Source organism: Salvia splendens, unplaced genomic scaffold, assembly GCF_004379255.2.
Source record: "Salvia splendens isolate huo1 unplaced genomic scaffold, SspV2 ctg1166, whole genome shotgun sequence".
In the NCBI taxonomy this organism is placed as follows: domain Eukaryota; kingdom Viridiplantae; phylum Streptophyta; class Magnoliopsida; order Lamiales; family Lamiaceae; genus Salvia; species Salvia splendens.
Window position 1 is genome coordinate 1 of NW_024598718.1, and position 18,906 is coordinate 18,906.

The 18,906-nt window shown below is 40.8% G+C and overlaps 2 protein-coding genes, 2 long non-coding RNA genes and 2 pseudogenes across 4 annotated transcripts; all 6 read left to right on the top strand.

Moving 5' to 3' along the window:
• The first annotated feature begins 429 nt into the window (after nt 1–429).
• LOC121788860 lies at nt 430–1,261 on the top strand. The gene is made up of 3 exons (XR_006047945.1): nt 430–512; nt 748–831; nt 991–1,261. It is a non-coding gene; the product is annotated as an uncharacterized LOC121788860 (long non-coding RNA).
• A 695-nt stretch (nt 1,262–1,956) lies between these two features.
• On the top strand, nt 1,957–6,257 carry LOC121788862 (spermatogenesis-associated protein 20-like). Its single transcript, XM_042187454.1, has 15 exons — nt 1,957–2,334; nt 2,426–2,498; nt 2,612–2,633; nt 2,722–2,800; nt 2,883–2,915; nt 3,053–3,201; nt 3,383–3,539; nt 3,852–4,092; nt 4,180–4,421; nt 4,494–4,757; nt 4,829–4,939; nt 5,031–5,255; nt 5,326–5,526; nt 5,619–5,795; nt 5,895–6,257. Exons 1-15 carry the CDS (start codon nt 2,071–2,073, stop codon nt 6,075–6,077), a joined length of 2,421 nt encoding a protein of 806 aa, XP_042043388.1. The 5' UTR covers nt 1,957–2,070; the 3' UTR covers nt 6,078–6,257.
• Nucleotides 6,258–6,335: 78 nt separating this feature from the next.
• On the top strand, nt 6,336–7,537 carry LOC121788861 (annotated as a pseudogene).
• A 258-nt stretch (nt 7,538–7,795) lies between these two features.
• On the top strand, nt 7,796–9,901 carry LOC121788858 (annotated as a pseudogene).
• Nucleotides 9,902–12,644: 2,743 nt separating this feature from the next.
• LOC121788863 lies at nt 12,645–13,340 on the top strand. The gene is made up of 2 exons (XM_042187455.1): nt 12,645–13,013; nt 13,071–13,340. Exons 1-2 carry the CDS (start codon nt 12,645–12,647, stop codon nt 13,338–13,340), a joined length of 639 nt encoding a protein of 212 aa, XP_042043389.1.
• Nucleotides 13,341–17,350: 4,010 nt separating this feature from the next.
• On the top strand, nt 17,351–18,898 carry LOC121788859. Its single transcript, XR_006047944.1, has 5 exons — nt 17,351–17,383; nt 17,759–17,831; nt 17,922–18,042; nt 18,162–18,531; nt 18,624–18,898. It is a non-coding gene; the product is annotated as an uncharacterized LOC121788859 (long non-coding RNA).
• The last annotated feature ends 8 nt before the right edge of the window (nt 18,899–18,906 follow it).

The following is an 18,906-nucleotide window of genomic DNA, read 5'->3' on the forward strand; positions in this document are numbered from 1 at the left end:
GAAAGACACTGGAGTAAATTTTGTTGAATATTACTTCCCGATACCCCCTTTGAGAAAAAGCAGAAAAGTCTCTTTTTCCTTTATGATGATTCTTCACTCAATAGTGTGGCCTTTACTGGTAAAATGCTTCAGCAGGTCCAACAGCATTATGCGATTTGTACAAGAGAATTCCTAATCATTAAAAAAAAAGTTGGCAATTTTCTGCAAGTCATCCCTGCGAGCTTTTATATCCTGTTATTATTTGCTTTATAGAGGTCTTCAGTGGGTAAAGCGAGCTGGGATACAATCTAATAGCATCTCCACCCTCGTGTATAATTGCTTAAGTAATCTATATTAGGTTTGTCCTGTATGCATGCATGCCGACAAGGCTAACATTCCTGTCATGCATCATTATAACTGCAATAGGTATGTACTCATTTCTCTACCTATAACCCCTAATAAGACTAACGTTGAAAATATGGCAGGTGGGTACTGGTGCTCGATCAGAAAAGATTAGAACATACAACTATAAGGTATTCCCAGCATTTTTCTAACTTAGGTTTGAGTAGCTCAGTTTCTTAGTAAACGTTAGGCATCTATAAACAAAACCGAGAAACTGAAATGACTCTCCTCTTACTTAATGCTCTATTGATGTGAATTTATCTGGCAAGATTAGTTTCCAGCAATGCTCAAATCTTCTGAAGTGGTGGATACGTCTTTAAAGGTTGTTGGGTGCTAAGTTAATTCATTGTACTCCTTGAATCGCAGGACAATAGAGTTACGGATCACAGACTAAAAATGAACTTTGAGCTCACTTCTTTTCTCGATGGGGACATTGAGACAGCTGTTCAGGTGTGTGATTTGCGCATGCTTTCTCTTGTTTCTTGTATTCTCTGATCCAACTCGTTGAATCCACTATTTTTACTCCTTGCCATAACTTGTGTGCTTTGAGAAAATTATGGCTGATCTTAATGAGCAGAGGTTCCTCCATGCTAATGGTTTTATATGCAGTCTTGTGCTACGATGGAGCAGAAGGAATTACTCGAGGAACTTGCCTTGTCCGCAAGTGCCATGGCTACATGATCGGCGTGATGCTTCAGATCTCAACCTCGACGTGCTTTAAGGTGCAGTTGTGGAGGTACTTCTAAGCACATACCAGTTGGAGTGTATCTTCACATGAGCATTTGCCCTTATAGCCACGATTCTCTTGCAATACAGATCCATATATTTGTAGTTTTGTTAATTACACCATCTTTTTTAAAAAAATGTTATGGTTGGTTAAGTGCTTGATCGAAAATTTGCACCTGAATAAGTGATTGGCAAATATTCTGCATCAACTTAACAACTCAAATATTTTTGTTATAGATTACATGCAAAAAATTCTAGTGTATAATTGAAAATGAATCCATATCCATCGAGAGAACCGAAGTGTGCCTAGGTTCTAAATCAGATCATGTTAAACTGTTGGTCTTATTGAATCTGCGTGAGTTTGGAAGTTCGTGGGTGTATGTATATTGATGTGGGGCTTGCATGACGTCGAGGAGCTGACCATGTCTTTCTCTGTCCAATCATTGCATCGCGAGTCATATTGAAGAAAAATTACCATCGTTCCATGTAAACAATTAATATTCGAGAGAAAAAATAAATATAGAAAGAAGTTGAAGGAAAGTTATAGAAGAATACTTTAGGAGTTTAGGTGTGATTGACAGAATGAAGTTGGGTATTTTTATAAATGAAAATTAGAATTAAAAAAAATACTAAAAAACGGTTAGAATAACTGTTGGGATTTCATAAAAAAATGCAATTTTTGGATTTGAACAAAAAAGAAAGAAAATACCACCTGTCGTCCGCTACAAATTTGTTCCCAATTGCAAATACACATATCATAAAAAGAAGAAAAGAAAATAAACATATCACAGAAAAATATAGAAAAGGAAAACTAGCAATTTTAATTTTTGATGATACTAGTAACTCCGAAATACTAACTAACTAGTGCAACTCCATGTAGCAGCTTCAGCTTCATCACCACTCTATGCCCCAATTTTCTTTCTGCACGTTTTAAATTCTCTCCATTTTCGATTCTTCATTAATATGCTCAAGAGACTTCTCTATCCTAGCCGCTTCGTTTTTCATTACAAACCCACCTATAATTCGGCCCAAAAACTCAATTATTCGCAATCTTTTCCATTTTCTTGGCCGTTATCTGTAGTTTCTTGCCGGCCCATAAACTTCTCTAGAGCTCCAGCCATGGCGGACGGCGGGTCCCCTCAAACGGCGTCGTCGAATCCCCCAAAACACACTAATCGGCTTGCAGAGGAGCACAGTCCTTACCTTCTTCAACATGCCCATAATCCTGTAATTTCTCCTCAGAATTTTGCAAAATTAATGATTTTTTTACAAGTGTTATGATTTAAGGTTGATTCGTAGAAATTTATTTGGTAAATAGGTTGATTGGTATCCATGGGGTGAGGAGGCGTTTGCCGAAGCTCGGAAAAGAGACATCCCTGTCTTCTTGTCAAGTATGGCCTAATTTGCAGCCTAGTTATGGTTTTCTTGTACATTATTTGGATTTGTGGGAATCATTAGAATAACATGTTGCTTGTTTTACTTTGTTGTTGGCTTGCATTTGAAGTTGGTTACAGCACTTGCCATTGGTATGTATTTTTGGATCAATTCTTGATTTTTAGCAGCTCAAGTGCAACAACTATCTGTAAGGCTATGTAGCGATCTTTAAAAATTTAGGTGCCATGTAATGGAAGTTGAATCATTTGAGGATGAAGAGGTGGCGAAATTGCTTAATGATTGGTTTGTCAGTATCAAGGTGTGTTTCTCAACTTCTTAGCAGTTATGAGACTCCTCATCTGTGTGAATTTTTTTATTGACTAGAGATGTATGTTTGTCAGGTGGATCGTGAAGAAAGACCAGATGTTGATAAGGTATAATTTCTATTGCTTAGTTTCTTGATGATTTCTTCCATTCGGATCACTTTGTCATGGACTTCACTAGTGTGTGTGTGTGTGTGAGAGAGAGAGAATTCATATGAAAATGAGGGTTTCTGCGTGTGGAACATCAGGTATATATGACGTATGTACAAGCATTGTATGGTGGTGGTGGTTGGCCGTTAAGCGTCTTCCTTTCACCCGACCTAAAGCCTTTAATGGGTGGCACGTATTTCCCCCCAGACGATAAGTTTGGAAGGCCCGGCTTCAAAAGTATACTTAGGTAACATATTTATGATGCAATTAGTTCTAGGCTGTTGTAGACTTGTCTCATCGAAATTTACCTGGTGCCCATTTTTGTTTATATATTTTAATGACTTGAAGTATCTATTCTTTGTCCTCAAAAACCCTTTTCTTTTCAAATGATTCTTTAGCCTAAGGAAATATATTACTCCATCTAATAGGAAGGTTAAAGAGGCATGGGACACTAAGAAGGAAATCTTGGTCAAAAGTGGGGTATTTGCAATGGAACAGCTCTCAGAAGCATTAGCTGCAGTTGCGAAATCAGAAAAGCTTCCCGACGGGCTTCCAGAGAGGGCAGTCCAGAAATGTGCTGAACAGGTAGAATTTTTGAAGGCCATAACTATTATTTTGAGCTTAAACTTCTTTTGATTGTTTGAGAAATTGAATGCAAACTTTTTTCATCTCTATTTTTTTATCTTAGTATGGTGTCTTCCTGAACTTATTTCTTTCTTTCGTTCACCAAGAAAGTAAAGCAATATCTTTGTTTTTCCGCTACGTTAGTGGATTCTTTTATTATTGGGCTATTGGCCAACAAAGAATTGGACTCTAATGTAGCTTCTACTTTGTATTCTTCATCAGTTATTGGTAAGAGTTGGACTTGTAACTAATTTTCCATATTCTGTCACACAGCTTGCAGATAGTTATGATTCCAAGTTTGGTGGATTTGGCTCTGCTCCGAAATTCCCAAGACCTGTTGAAATCCAGCTAATGCTCTATCATAAAAAGAAGTTAAAGGATAACCAAATGCAGGGTGAAGCAAAGCATGATCTGAGTATGGTGGCACTTACCCTGCAGAGTATGGCAAGGGGTGGTATCCACGATCACGTTGGAGGTGGTTTTCACAGATACAGTGTTGATGAATGCTGGCACGGTCAGTTTGTTCACGAAATACATATAATTCTAATTTGACGCCGATGGGTTTCTGGTTATTTGATGAGTGTCTTTTGTCTCGTTGCAGTACCTCATTTTGAGAAGATGCTCTACGATCAAGGGCAACTTGTTAACGCGTACCTAGATGTTTTCTCACTAACGAAAGATGTGTTCTATTCAAGCACGTCGAGGGACATTCTTGATTACTTGCGAAGAGAGATGATTGGCCCCAGTGGGGAGATATTTTCTGCTGAGGATGCAGATAGTGCCGAATTTGAAGGTGCCTCGAGGAAGAAGGAAGGTGCCTTCTATGTCTGGACCAGCCAAGAGGTACGAATTCTCCGCTATTCATTTGTTTCATATAAGCTTGTTCATTTTTGTTTCTTTTGTTTTTCTGAACAGATTGACGACATACTTGGAGAGCATGCCCCCCTCTTTAAAGAGCACTACTACATTAAATCATCTGGCAATTGCGATCTATCAAGAATGAGTGACCCTCACGATGAGTTCAAGGGCAAGAACGTGCTTATAGAGCGAAACAGTACTTCTGCAATGGCGTCAAAATCTGGCAAGCCGCTGGAGGAGTACCTAAAGATCTTGGGTACATGTAGAAATAAGCTTTATGACGTCCGGTCGAAACGCCCAAAGCCATCTTTGGACAATAAGGTTGTACATCTTTTACTCAAATAAACCATAAGCATCTTACAATGACGGTGTCATTGTCTTGGATTTCTCAGGTCATCGTGTCGTGGAACGGATTGGCAATTTCTGCATTTGCTAGAGCATCAAAAATCCTAAAGTACGAACCGGAAGGAACACAATACCACTTTCCCATTGTTGGAACTAATGTAAGGGGGACTGCAAATTTCAACCATGCTTTGTGTTATGAATCTCCTGAGTTGATTTTTATATTTCCCTGATTTTTCATGGTGAGCACAGCCGAGGGTGTATATGGAAGTTGCAGAGAAGGCAGCAGCTTTTATCCGGAGGAATCTTTATGACGAGAAGACGAGAAGACTGCAACATAGTTTTCGAAATGGTCCGTCCAAGGCACCTGGATTTTTAGACGATTATGCCTTTCTGATATCTGCTCTGATAGATATATACGAATTCGGGGGTTCAACAAATTGGCTAGCTTGGGCTATTGAACTTCAGCAAACGCAGGTAAAGTGGTGTGGTACTTGCAAGCTAACCGGTTGTCTCCGATCTCATGCGAACCCTGTCATTTTTCTAGGACAAGCTGTTTCTTGACGAGGAGGGCGGTGGATATTTTAATACTCCTGGGGAGGATCCCTCAGTCCTCCTCCGAGTCAAAGAGGACCATGATGGTGCAGAACCATCGGGGAACTCCGTTGCAGTAATCAATTTAGTGAGACTGGCGTCTCTGGTAGCTCCAGCTTCTGATCGTTACAGGCGAAATGCACAAGTTCTGTTGGTATGAGCTTTTGCTTTTCTCTACAACCATCTCTCTGTCTCTTGCTTCTCTAATTCTCTCTCTATGTATGCATATATTCATATATCTTGCAGGCCGTGTTTGAAAAGAGGTTGAGAGAAACAGCAATGGCCATGCCTCTCATGTGTTGCGGTGCAGATCTGCTCGGTGCCCCTTCGGGAAAGCAAGTGGTTGTAGTCGGAGACAAAGCTTCTGAAGAATTCGACAAAATGTTAGCTGCTGCTCACTCATCATATAATCCCAATAAAACGGTAAAAGTAGCAAATAACGGTTTGATTAGTTTTGTTTCAATATTTCCGCGTGCGTAAGATTGGATGAAGATCCATGAGATTAAAATGGTGCTGTTACAGGTGATTCATATAGACACTAGAGATGCAGAGGAAATAGGTTTCTGGGAGGAAAATAATGAGAAGATTGCTGGTATGGCCAAGAGCAACTCTGCTGCCGATAAGGTGGTCGCGCTCGTCTGCCAGAATTTTACGTGCAGTCCTCCAGTGCACGACCCAAGTGTGCTGATTTCTCTGCTGGACTAAATATGTGGAGCGACAACAATAAGTCTGAGGTCTTTGTTGTAATAAGATGCAGCTCTTTCTGTTGTCTCCCATAATATCTTGTTTGTATAGATTGCATAGAAGAGGTGTGACGTACCAAAATAGATGTTGGAGTTTAACTTAATAAAAATGATAGTACAAGACTCACTTATCCATCGATCATTGCCTTTGCAGTCTAATTTGTTCATTTTCTGCTATTTTATTTAGAAACAAAATGACCATAAATTATTTACAAACAGAATGTATGCAATTATTCATCGCAGACTGATTAGGGTTCCGGCCAATTCCGTCGCCCCACAATTTCTCGCGCATTTCTCCTCTCGAAAATTACCTCCTGATTTCTGCAACGGCGACGCTACATTCACCATCAGTTATCTCACAAATTCATGTGGACTCTCCTTGAATGACGCCTTCTCCGTCTCCAACAAATTGCGCATCAAATCGCGGCACACGTCCGATGCAGTTTTGCAATCACTCAAAACCTACGGTTTCACAGATGCTCAAATCTCTAAGCTCGTCACCAAATTCAATCCTGCGCCGACAAAACCCTATCGCCCAAGCTCGAATTCTTCCGCTCAATCGGCGTTCCGCCCGCCGCGCTGACGCAGAAGCTCTCCGAGTATCCCTTTTTACTGTGGCGCAGCTTCGGAAACTACTTCACACCATGGTATAATTACCTGAAAGGCATCGTTCAATCCGATAAAAACGTCGTCGCTGTGTTTCTCAGCAGTCCGATGGCGTTCACACACGGCTGGCCGGAAAGGGTGCCTTCTAACATCGCGATTTTGAGAGAGAGACGGGTGCCTGAATCTTCAATCGCTTCGTTGATGGCGAACAAGCCATCCATGATGATACTGAGGAAGGATAATGTCGGCGCTTGTGTTGATCGTGCTGCTGAATTGGGATTTCCGGTGTCGAAAGTTGTGGTCGTCCGCGCCCTCCAAGTGTTCGGTAGAATGTCTGAGTCGACTCTGAAGCATAAAATGGAGGTTTACAGAAGGTGCGGGTGGTCCTAATCTGACCTGAATGCTGCATTTTTGAGGCATCCCCTTTGTATGAAACTGTCCCAGAAAAAGATCAGAGCCAACATGGATTTTCTCGTGAATGAGTTGAAATTAAAGCCTAGTGAAATTGCACAATGCCCCTCGGTTCTTGATTACAGCTGCGACAGAAGAATGAGATCGAGGCCGAGGTGGATTGTTGTGAGGATTCTCAAAGCAAGAGGGTTGATGAATGAATCAAGGAGCATCACCAGCTTGTTTCATATGCTGGAGGCGAATTTCTTGAAGCAATGTATCATTGATCACGAGGAAAATTTCCGGAGCTGTTGGATATCTATCGAGGCACGATCAGCCCACCTGAATGAGTTCAATTTTGAAAGTCGAGTGCAAGCAGCTGTGGATTGCTTGATGATGAGGAAATGGCTGATTAGATTAGTCTGAAGTGTAATGATATTTCTATTTTTTCAGTGTAACAATAGAAGAATACATCAACAACAACTTCAATCCAACCTCAACCTTTTTGCTTTTTTATGATGGATGAAAAGCACAGAAATGTAAGGCTCTTGATAAGTGAAATTGCAATGTCGAAGGTTGTTAAAAGACAGGCAAATTTTTATGAATAGACCACATCGTATAATATTGATAATTATGGAGTACTGTATGATTTTTCGTTTATCATTGGATATAATTTCACTAAAATTTCCCTTTTTATATATAGCATTCTTTTGATAAAATTAATGCTACCAAACTTATGTTTGCTGCAATTTTCTGTAGGAGAGCACTGAGCGCGCCCAGAAAAGACGGTATCTTTGCCCTACCAACCTCCGGCAAATCACCGGCAGACGGCCGCAGCGACCCAACATTCACTATTTCCTACCTCACCAACTCATGTGGGCTATCCTTAAACGACGCCGTCTTCGTCTCTAATAAACTGCGCATCAAATCGCGACACAACCCCGATGCAGTGCTGGATCTCCTCTCCCAATTCGGATTCACAAACGCCCAAATCTCCAAACTCGTAACCAAATGGCCCCTCGTCCTCCAATCTCGCCCCGACGAAACCCTTTTCCCCAAACTCCAATTCCTCCGCTCCATCGGCGTTCCCGCCGCCGTCTCCGCGAGAAGCTATCAGTCTATCCCATGATTCTACAGCGCAGTCTCGAAAAATCCCTCATCCCTACTTACAACTACTTGAAAAAACTCCTCCGATCCGATAAAAAGGTCGTCAATGTGTTCGCCAGATCACCCAGGGCATTCGTCCACGGCTGCTGTGGCGCGATGTCTCGCAACATCGCGGTCTTGAGGGACCGAGGAGCACCGGAGTCTTCGGTGGCGTTGCTGCTCAACAACCAGCCGTCGCTGCTGATGCTCGGCGGAGAAGCCTTCGCCGCGCTCGTCGATCGCGCTGCGGAGATGGGATTCGATGCGTCGAAAGTGGTATTCGTTCTTGCACTCCAGGTGTTTGCGAATATGTCTGAGTCGACTCTGCAGCGGAAGATGGGTGTTTACAGGAGGTGTGGCTGGTCTGAATCTGAGGTTATGGGTGCGTTTCTGAAGCATCCGCTTTGCATGAGTTTGTCGGAGAAGAAGATCAAGGGAAGCATGGAGTTTCTTGTTGGTGAAGCTGGATTCGAGGCGGGCGAGGTTGCGCGATGCCCGGTGCTTCTGGGTTACAGCGTGGAGAAGAGGATGAGGCCGCGGTTGGTTGTGAGTAGGATGTTGGAGAGGAAGGAGTTGTTGAAGAAATCAACCAGTTTCATATATTTGTTGATGATGTCTGAGGAGAAGTTCGTCAAGAGGTATATTGTTGAGAATCAAGATCGCATTCCTCAACTGCTTGATGTCTATGGCGGCAATGTTTCTGTCGAGATTTAGTGACTGAAATTGATTTTATGGTATTCAGTTTAAAGTTTGGTTGTTTTAATTTTAAATGATTTTAAATAGCCTTGCAGTTCGCAGTTTGAAATTTTATACGTCATTCAACAATTTTATGTAAAGAATACACCCAATTCAGGTTGGTTGCTTAAGACCATCCACGACTGCTGCTCGCGAGCTGCCCTTAGTTGCAGACTTGCTGAGGGAGGAAGAAGCCGGGTGGCCCTAGCCATTTGGCTGCGCATGCATGCACACAATCACAGCAAAACTAGGTTCTCCTTGTCTCGGTTTGTCTTTGTCGATGCCATCAACATCTTCAGTGAAATGGAAAAGTCCATGGCCGATGTCCGAGCAGCGTACTCCCTGGGTGAAACCATTCGCATCTACGAAGAGTATGTGATAAGGCTAATTTCATGCATCGGTTATGGGGGTTAAATTCAACAATTTACGGGGTCTAACACATCTTTTAAGCCAGATGTGTAGAAGTAATCGCCAGACCCTGGAATGAAGGTAGAAAATCGTCTGGCGAAGGATTTGGTGAGAAGTGAGCATAATGAAGGAAAAACTGTCTAGGCGGAGGATATCGCTAGCCGGAGGGTAGAACAAAGATTTCAAGAAAAGGCTTCTAGAAGACCGCCTCCACATCTATAAAAGAAAGAGCATGCAACATATAAGAAAAGACTTTTGGCTCTGAGCCCATTTTACACACACTTCTGCACACACTTGGGGTTTCAGTATTTGAGAGGGGTTCGGGTTCATTTTCAGTTGGCGTTTGTGTACCACCGTCCTTGCGTAGGGCGAAGAAACAATTTACCTGCTTTCGTTTTAGTTTTCTGTTCGGATTTCAACCAAGTCTTCGCCGTTCGAAGCTCGGCTTTCGTATTTGTTGATATATTACTGATTTATCTATGAAATTCCTATTTTCTGTCATGATGATGCGATTGTTGAGTTTTGATTATGTTTGATTCTGAGTTTGTGATTGTTTACTTGAATGGATGCTTTTCGCACTTGATCTGGTGAATCGGAGTTAAAATCGGTGTTGGATTGTCGTTGATCGGAGTGAATATGCTGAATCGGAGTTCATGGAGTTGTTTTTTGTTGTAGTTTGGTTCAGATTGCTTGGATCCGGAGTGGATTAAGCGTTCGACGTGTGGATCTGAAGCTGAGCTGGTTGGTTGTGCATGAATTTGATGATTCATTTCTGTGTTCTGTTTACTTCGTCTAGTAGAAGTAGATTTGTTGGTTTCCGATTAATCGTCAGTTTCCGACGTCCGAATTTGTATGTTCTGTTTGAATATGAGTTATTACTCTGTTTTCTCCATGTTCTTGTTTAAATCAGGTAACGAGATGCAGTTTGTAGTTGGTTAAATTCATAATTTGTTATTTGCAGCTTTTCAGTCGTACTTTACCGTTTCTGGAAATGGTCCCCACTGCATGTTCGATCTCTGATTAGCTAGATTAGGAAGTCGTTTACTAGGTCGAGGTAGTTTGTTTGAGATAGTGAAGTAAGGATTATGTTCTATGTTTGCATGATGTTTTCCTAGGTCTAATGTCAGCCAATTTTATTTCCTTAGTCTAGTTATAATTTCCTCAACCCTAATTTACGTGGCAGCAGCCAATTCCTTTTCCAGAGTCTCTTAAATGCCTTCATACGCATCTGTCCTCGGATCGATCCCTGCTTCCATGTACTAATTTATAGTATAACGGGTTGAGGGTTTTGAACGCGGAGTTAGTGTGTCCAACGACCGAAACTTCTAGGATCCCCTGAGTTCCTAGACCAAGTGATCTAGCGGATACTCTGGGTTTGCGAAGCTTGACCTAGCACAAAAGCACACTCTAATCATATCCGAGCACTTCAGTATGTCGGTGCTACAGATCGGAAGTTTGGAATCAACAAAAAATTATTTTCATTTTGGCTGAAGATTGCTACAAAGTGCAATGAGGTACGCTATGTTGACACCCTAAACGCACAACTCGTATGGTTCGAGAACTCTTAAAGGTTTGTGCCATATTATATACAACGTGCGCAAGTGTAATTCAGGAGATGAGCCAAGTGAAGCTGACATTAGTAACAACGAACAACGCCACCATTGTATTTGTTGTTTTACGAAACTAGACACATCTAAAAATACTACTCCCTACTCCTTTAGTTCCCAAACAATTATCTTATATTTTCATTTGTTTCCTTTCATTAAATTAATTCACTTTAATTTTTAGCAAGTTTTTTAATAACTAATAATATTTTAATAACTTTTTCTTTTTATCTGAAAACTGAGTTAGATTAAAAATTTCCTAGTAATTTAGGATTAAAATCTTTTCGTATGCACCCTTAAATACATCAAGCTAATAATCATGTACTAGTAACTTGCAAAAAGAATAAAAATTATATGGCATTTAATAATCATGTAACTTACAAAAAGAATAAAATTATATGGCATTTCACTGGAAAAACAATAAAACGTAAGTTGTTTTCATTTAATGTTTTCTGCACACCCAATGGCCAATATATTAGCTATTAATTTGAATGAGAACAATAATTAAGATTGAAGTTGTTATAAATGCATTACCAAATGAATGATAGCATCTTATATTTTAATGTTGGCAACGTATTTCTTCTATGCGTAGGTGTAAATTGATTAAATGCAAGGACTTCAAATTTAATACTACTACTACTACTATTGAATAAGAAAATATTTCTGGCGCCTTGATGCGGTGTTAGTGCAAAATAATAGAGATTTGCAACCTCGCACGCAAATCATTGATCACTATTTAATAAGAACATTAATTCACCCCTTATTTAACTGCCTCGCTTGGGACACATTTGTGCATAGTATAATTATTTCTAATTATCTAAACATATGCTCTTAAAATTTGAAAGTGTAAATATTGGATTATTAGTACTTCATATAAAAACCAACGTAAAATTGCACATTATTTATCTTGAGTACAATTGAATAAATATAATATGCCAAAAAAGTACTTATCTCATGTACCCAATTTTTTGGAAGACGTTTTACATTAACGGTTTGCAATCCTTTGACAAAGATTTTAGAATTATTCCCCTTTTCCATAAGAATATGTGAAGTGTAGCAGATAAAATATGCACAGAATTTGCATTCCTTAGAATAAATTACGTCATTGATGTCACTCACATGAGTGCCTCTTAAATACTCCGTATTAAAGATGTTTCAAAAAGAAATCATGAATACAATACCATGTCATAGATATTTTGAACAAAATAAATATTACAGTATAGTAATAATTTTATGAAATCGATATACTTATTTACTGATTTTGTTTAATTTCATAATTTACAGCATTATATATCTTGAACAATATTATTTCAAATTTCTTAGGGTGTCCACAATGGGGGAGCCGCGGCCCGCGGCTCGGCGCGCGGCCCCCCATTGCAAAGGCGGAGAGCCGGGGCGGAGAGGCGAGAAGCGTGGCTGAGCCGCGGCCGCGGCCTTCACGCGGCTGAGCCGTGTGAGCCGCGGCCCTCCCATTGCAAGCGCCGAGAATCGCGGCTGGGCCGCGGAAATTATTATTATTATTTTTTTAATTTTCGAAATTTTGTGCATAAATGTACTACATTTCCACTCCATTTTCCAACTCCATTTTACTCCCATTTTCCTCCAATCTTCCCTTCAAACTTCAATTTAACCTTGCAATTATGGATTCCGACGATGAACAATTCCAACAAGCGGTAGATCTAGAGTTCCAAAACCTTGTTGCGGCGGTGCAACGTGAAGCGGAAGAGGCAGAAGAGGCGGCGGCTGAGGCGGCGGTGGCAGTCGGCCGGCCATTCCATCATCGGCGATTTTTCGATCGTGATCATGTCGGGGCAGACCGCAGGTTGATGGAGGACTACTTCAACGACAACGCCTGTTATCAGCCAGAAGTTTTCCGTCGGCGATTCAGAATGTCGAAAAATCTCTTCGTCCATATAGCGACGTGTTTGGCGCAGCGGTTCAGGTGCTTCAACTTGCGATATGATGCCACCGGCCGACCCGGCTTGTCGACTTTCCAGAAGTGTACGATGGCAATTAGACAGCTTGCCTATGCCGGGCCCGCTGACATGTTCGATGAATACCTACAGATAGGCGAAACGACTGGACTACAGACGTTGAGGCAGTTTTGCAGGGGGAACAAGGATATCTTCAAAGGGGAGTATCTACGGAAGCCATCGGCCGATGATTGCCAGAGATTGATTGCTATGCACGGGGACTGCACATCATTTTTCGGGGATGTTGGGGAGCATCGATTGCATGCACTGGGAGTGGAGGAACTGTCCAGTGGCTTGGAAGGGGCAGTTCACTTCTGGCTTCAAAGGCAGACATCCCACGATGATTTTGGAAGCCATTGCTGATTACCGCTTGCGAATCTGGCATGCGTATTTTGGTGTCGCTGGATCGAACAACGACATCAACGTTCTACGATCGTCACACTTGTTTAATGACGAGAGTCGGGGTGAGGGGCCGCAAGTGAGATTCACGGCCAACGGAACTCAGTACAACATGGGGTACTATTTGGCCGATGGGATATACCCTCGCTGGCCCGTGTTTGTGAAGACGATTCGACAACCCGTTGGGCCGAAGCAAACCTACTTCGCGAAAAAACAAGAGGGTGCTAGGAAGGACGTTGAGCGAGCTTTTGGTGTACTGCAAGCGCGATGGGCCATTATACGGTGCCCGGCTCGACAATGGCACGAAAATGATGTCGCAGACATCATGACTGCATGTATCATATTGCACAATATGATAATAGATGACGAAGGATTTGCTGCAGAGCGATGGACACCCGAAGAAGGTGCTAGTACGAGCTCGGGTATTGCCATGGAGCCCATACAGATGGGTGTACCACGTAGTAATGAATACTTGATCCAGAGGTACACCGATATGCGGAGCCAAATATCGCATGATTCACTGCAGGTTGATATGGTTGAAGATGTCTGGAACCGTAGAAGGGGCGCTGCAGAGTGATTTGGGTTTCCGACTTGTTGTTTTTAAATTATGTCACTTTCGTTGTATAATTTTCCTATTTCAATATAATACAACGAAGTTATTGTTACATTTTTTCTAGGTTGTGAATTTTCTAATTTACAATCCACATTATTTTACTTTAATTAAATTTATAAATATCATAAATTTAAAACTAATAAAATTTATTAGACTTAAATTAAAAAATAATATTAAAAAAATAAATAAATTAATTTTTTTTAAAGAGGGCCACATTTGGTGGCCCTTGTTATTTTTGATAGTTTTGTTGACTTTACCATTACGGAAGCCACATGAGAGCCACGAATGGTGGCCGGGCCACAAATGGTGGCCTTCAAGGGCCACCATTGTGGACACTCTCAAGGATGATAACAGGTGCATTATTTTTGTGCTTTTCATCCCAATTATATCGTAGACCGGTTTTTAGGTAATTATATGCATTTATTAATTTATGTCCGCATTTCTATCATCCCAATGAACACATATAGTTATAAATATGGTCAATCCTAATCTCGAATCAGAATATATAATTATATATATAGTTCCTACTAAAATAGTTGTGGTCACCCCTAAGTGAAGAACATGTAGTTCGTACGAAATTAGTAAGTATTATGATTAATGTCCAAAATATAATATTAAGTCCCAACTCCCAATTATTGAATTCAAACTTGAAATAATATGGACTTCAACATGCACTGTTTGGTTGGGTTATCAAGCGATTATAATATGAGTATATTTAAATATAAAAAAATTAATTTTTATATTTTATGTTTTCCCCACATAATTTCATGAAATTTCACTAAACATGATGGACTTTGAAGGTCGAAATATTTGTTTCAATACCAAATTATACTCTCGCATCAGCAATGGCGGACGTCCACACGGAATTCCGCGAAGGAATTCGCAGTTCCGCAGCGTTCCGTGGAATTCCGCGGAATTCCGTGCGGACGTTCGCCATTGCGTTGACCCGCGCGGAATTCCGTTTTTTTTCATTAAATATTTTTTTTCCGGTTCCTATATATACATCCCGTTGAACTTCATTTCATTTGCACCACTTGTATTAACAAGTTTCTCTCTCTCTAAAAATAACTTTCTTTCGAATCAACAATGGAGCACCACGACAGCGATTCCCCCGCCTCGAGCGAGTCACCGGCGCCCCATTTTCCCAATGGCGGGAGTACGCCGATGTCCGAAGGCGTGGATCAGTGTAGTGGAGGATCCATACGTCGGGGCGAACCGGCACATCGACCGGATGTGGCGGCGCATTAGCCAAAGCTACCTCCAGTTCAAACCGCAAGGGGAGAAGATGCACAACGCGGAGCAATGCCGGAAACAGTGGGAACGGTTGAAGAGGCAACTCAACCGATTTGCCGGCATTTACACAAACAACCTCCACTCGGCAACCAGCGGCATGTCTGCCGAGGATGTGAAGCTGCTGGCTCATCAGCAGTTCCCCGACGCTGAGAAGGGCTTCGGGGAATTCAAGTATTGGCCGGTGTTTCTTGTGGTGCAGTCTTCGCCCAAGTTCACTGCGGGTGTTGAATTTGGCTGGCCGAAGCTGACGAAGATCAGCGCCTCCGGAGAGTACAGTAGCAGTGCTGGTTCCGCGGAACTCCCCCCCGGCCGAGGCAGAGTTCCCCACACCCACATCGTCGGCCCGCCACCGTCGCCCGGTTGGGCAAAAGTCTGCGGCGCGGATGTCGAGGGGAAGCACCAGCTGATCCGCCTAGGCTCAATCGGCAGCACCCCCCCAAAACGATCCCGAGAACCCCTCATTCGCCCTCATCGCCGCACATGAAACCTTGTTACGTGCGATAGTTGAATGGTGCCAAGCGACGGGCCCCCATTACAAGCAGAAGCTTAAGCCCCTCCTCGACAGTATGCGCCGCGATTTGGGGTTCGAAGGGATGTCGGACGATGACGGCGAGAGGACTGGCGACGAGGAATCCGAGGAGTGAGAAGCCAGTTTTTATTTTTATAATAATGTACTTTTTTTTAGTAATTATGTATTTTTTTAATGAAGTATGTTTTTTTTTAAAATAAAGTGGTTGTATTTTCTCCGTATTCGCGTCGAAAATTTATTTCCGTAAATTGTCTAATTTGTGAATTTGTGAATTTTTTTTAATGTGGGAATTCCGTCGGGAATTCCGCAGAGAATTCCGCTACTGTACTGTGAGAATTCCGTATGACGTGGCAGAGCAGTGAGAAGTCCGTATAACGTGGCAGGAGGTGTTTTTGGGAATTCCGCCGGGAATTCCGCTCCACTGCTGATGCTCTTACCATATTTGTAATTTTTAAAAAGGAAATATTGTAAGATCGTGTCATCTTTACAACTCATATCATTAAATATAATTAATCTTTAAAATATGACACAATATAAGTATAATTTAGAAATAATTTCATAATAAGGATAATAGGATAATTAATCGAAATGGTTTCCAAAAAGTATAATTTAGAAACCATTTTATAATATTAGGATAATAGAATCCTGCAAAAAATCATACTAAACACATAATATTTGAATGATTTCAAGCTATTTAAATTTTATCTTGAAGAAAAAAATAAATTTTATCTAATCTCTTCATACATTCGCATAGGTAAGAAAATCTAACCGGAGCGTGTACACGCGCCCTGACAACGCGTGACAGCTTTCCGTTGGATTATGATAAGGGACAGCAATTGGATTGTAACAGAAATTCACTGCAGTTAATATTAAGAAACAGTTAATTTCCAAAAATATGAAATAAGAGAATTTAGAATATTCGTGTTTTTCTCTAAAAGCTAAATTTTTTCCAATTTTATTTTTACTCAAAACAAAATAGTTAGAGAAACAAACGCGGCTGCTGAAACCAGAGTCCATCTCTCTCTATAAACGTTTTCTCTCTCTACTTTTTTCCCCTGCTCAACGTTTTGCTTCAGAGATCGCATAACACGATCCAATTTCCACGATACGTGAATCAATCGAGCTCTCAGATTCACAATAAATTGAAAATCTCTCAATTTCGTTTCCCCCCGAGTGTAGATTGGTAATATTGCAGGGCAAAACAAGTTTTTTCCTTCTCGTTCTTTGTTAGGTGAGGAAATCGAAGTCTAAGTCTGATCAGGGAAATCATTCGAGGTTTTTCCGGGTTCTCAATTTTGTATATGTGCCTTCGAGATTTTCGGCTGAAAAGTAAACGGTGGAGGAAAAAAGTTCACTTTTTAAGGGAGTTTTTTTTATTGTTATTGTTAGTAATTTGTTTCCCTTGGTTTCAATTTGTGTGTGATGATATCTGTGGGCAGTAGAGATGGTAGAAAGAGGATAGGTTTGGGATTAGATATGGAAGAAACTGAGCTCGAAGAAGGGAGGCTCTTGGTTATCAAGAAGAGGGAGAGGATTCCAACCATTGACCCTGATATTGCTCTCTCTTACATTGTGAGGATCTTCAATTAATACCCTAATTTAATTTTCTGTATGAATTGCTTCTTCAGTTTGTTATGTTATGCTAAATCTTAATCATGTAGTATGGTTGTTTTAATCTTGTCCTTTAGTTGTAAGGTGTTGGTGGTTTGGAATTGGTGAAGTAGTTATTGTTGACCGATGCATTTATGAGCTCTCTCTTTTTGTTGGGTTTATGGAATAGTTGGATCAATGATGCTATTGAACTTGAGCTACTAGTTACCAATATCTGATGGTCAATTATATATTCGGTATGTGCTTATGTATAAACCTAAAAGATATTACCTATATTGTGGAGTAATTAAGCCTTAGTTGGTATATTATGTTTCTCATTCTGTGTTCCTTTTATAGGAGGAAAAAGTCCATAGATTTTTGGGTCACCTCCAGAAAGATTTCGAAGGTGGTGTTTCAGCTGAGAATTTGGGTAAGTTAGAAAGATTTCAAACAGTTATGTAACTTTAGGGTCATGTAGATGTGGTTTTAGAATGTAAAGTATTTATTAATACTTTAATAGGGGCAAAATTTGGTGGCTATGGTTCGTTTTTACCTACCTATCAGCGGAGTCCATCTTGGTCGCATACTAAAGTCCAGCCGAGGCTCATAACTATGACTCACCAAGAAAGACGCACACAGAGGTATTTCAACTTATGTGTTTCTATCCCCGCGGCCTCTGAAAAGCAGATATAGAGTGTATAGCCCAGCTTGAAATCATGTTTAGACTGTTTATTTGAGTTATTGTTTTTCTCTAATTTAGGATCAAAGGCAGAATTCTTTAGCTTCATCAAGTGCTTCTCCTTCAATAAGGCCCCATACTGCTTCAGGAAAATCTTTATCAGTGGGAAGCTCCTTGAAAGGCAATGGCTACTTAAAATCTAAACATGCTGAAGAATCGAGCTTAAAAAGGGGAACAAATAGAAAATCTGTGATTGATCAGAGAACACTGAAGGTCCGAATCAAAGTTGGCTCAGAAAATTTGTCAGCACAGAAGAATGCTGAAATCTACAGTGGACTTGGTCTAGTAGTTTCGCCATCCTCTTCGATGGATGACAGTCCCACAACTAGTGAAGGGCAATGTGGTAAAACTTTTGGGTGTGCCTGAGGCATCACCAACCAGTATTCTTCAGGTAATATTGTTATTTATATATTTCAAGAACTTTTTGTTCGACTTTTCTTTTGTAAACGAAGCTTAAAATTTTTCTTGTTGGTGCTCAAGCAGATTATGACATCTTATTCTGGAGAACTGCTTCTATCCCCTCTATCCGAGGATCTGATCCATCTTACAGAAAAAAGGAAGTCCAGGGGAAAACGTGAAAATAAACCAGTCGACAGAACAAGCAAAAAGTCTGGATTGTTAGGGAATGGATCTCTTTCTAGCAGGAGTAACCATAAAGTTACTGAGAAGAAAAATGTCTTGTCATCTGAAAAGGACGATGATTACTTCACAGAATTACCGTATCAGAATAATAATGCTTTTGTGGAGAATGATGTTTCTCCACTGA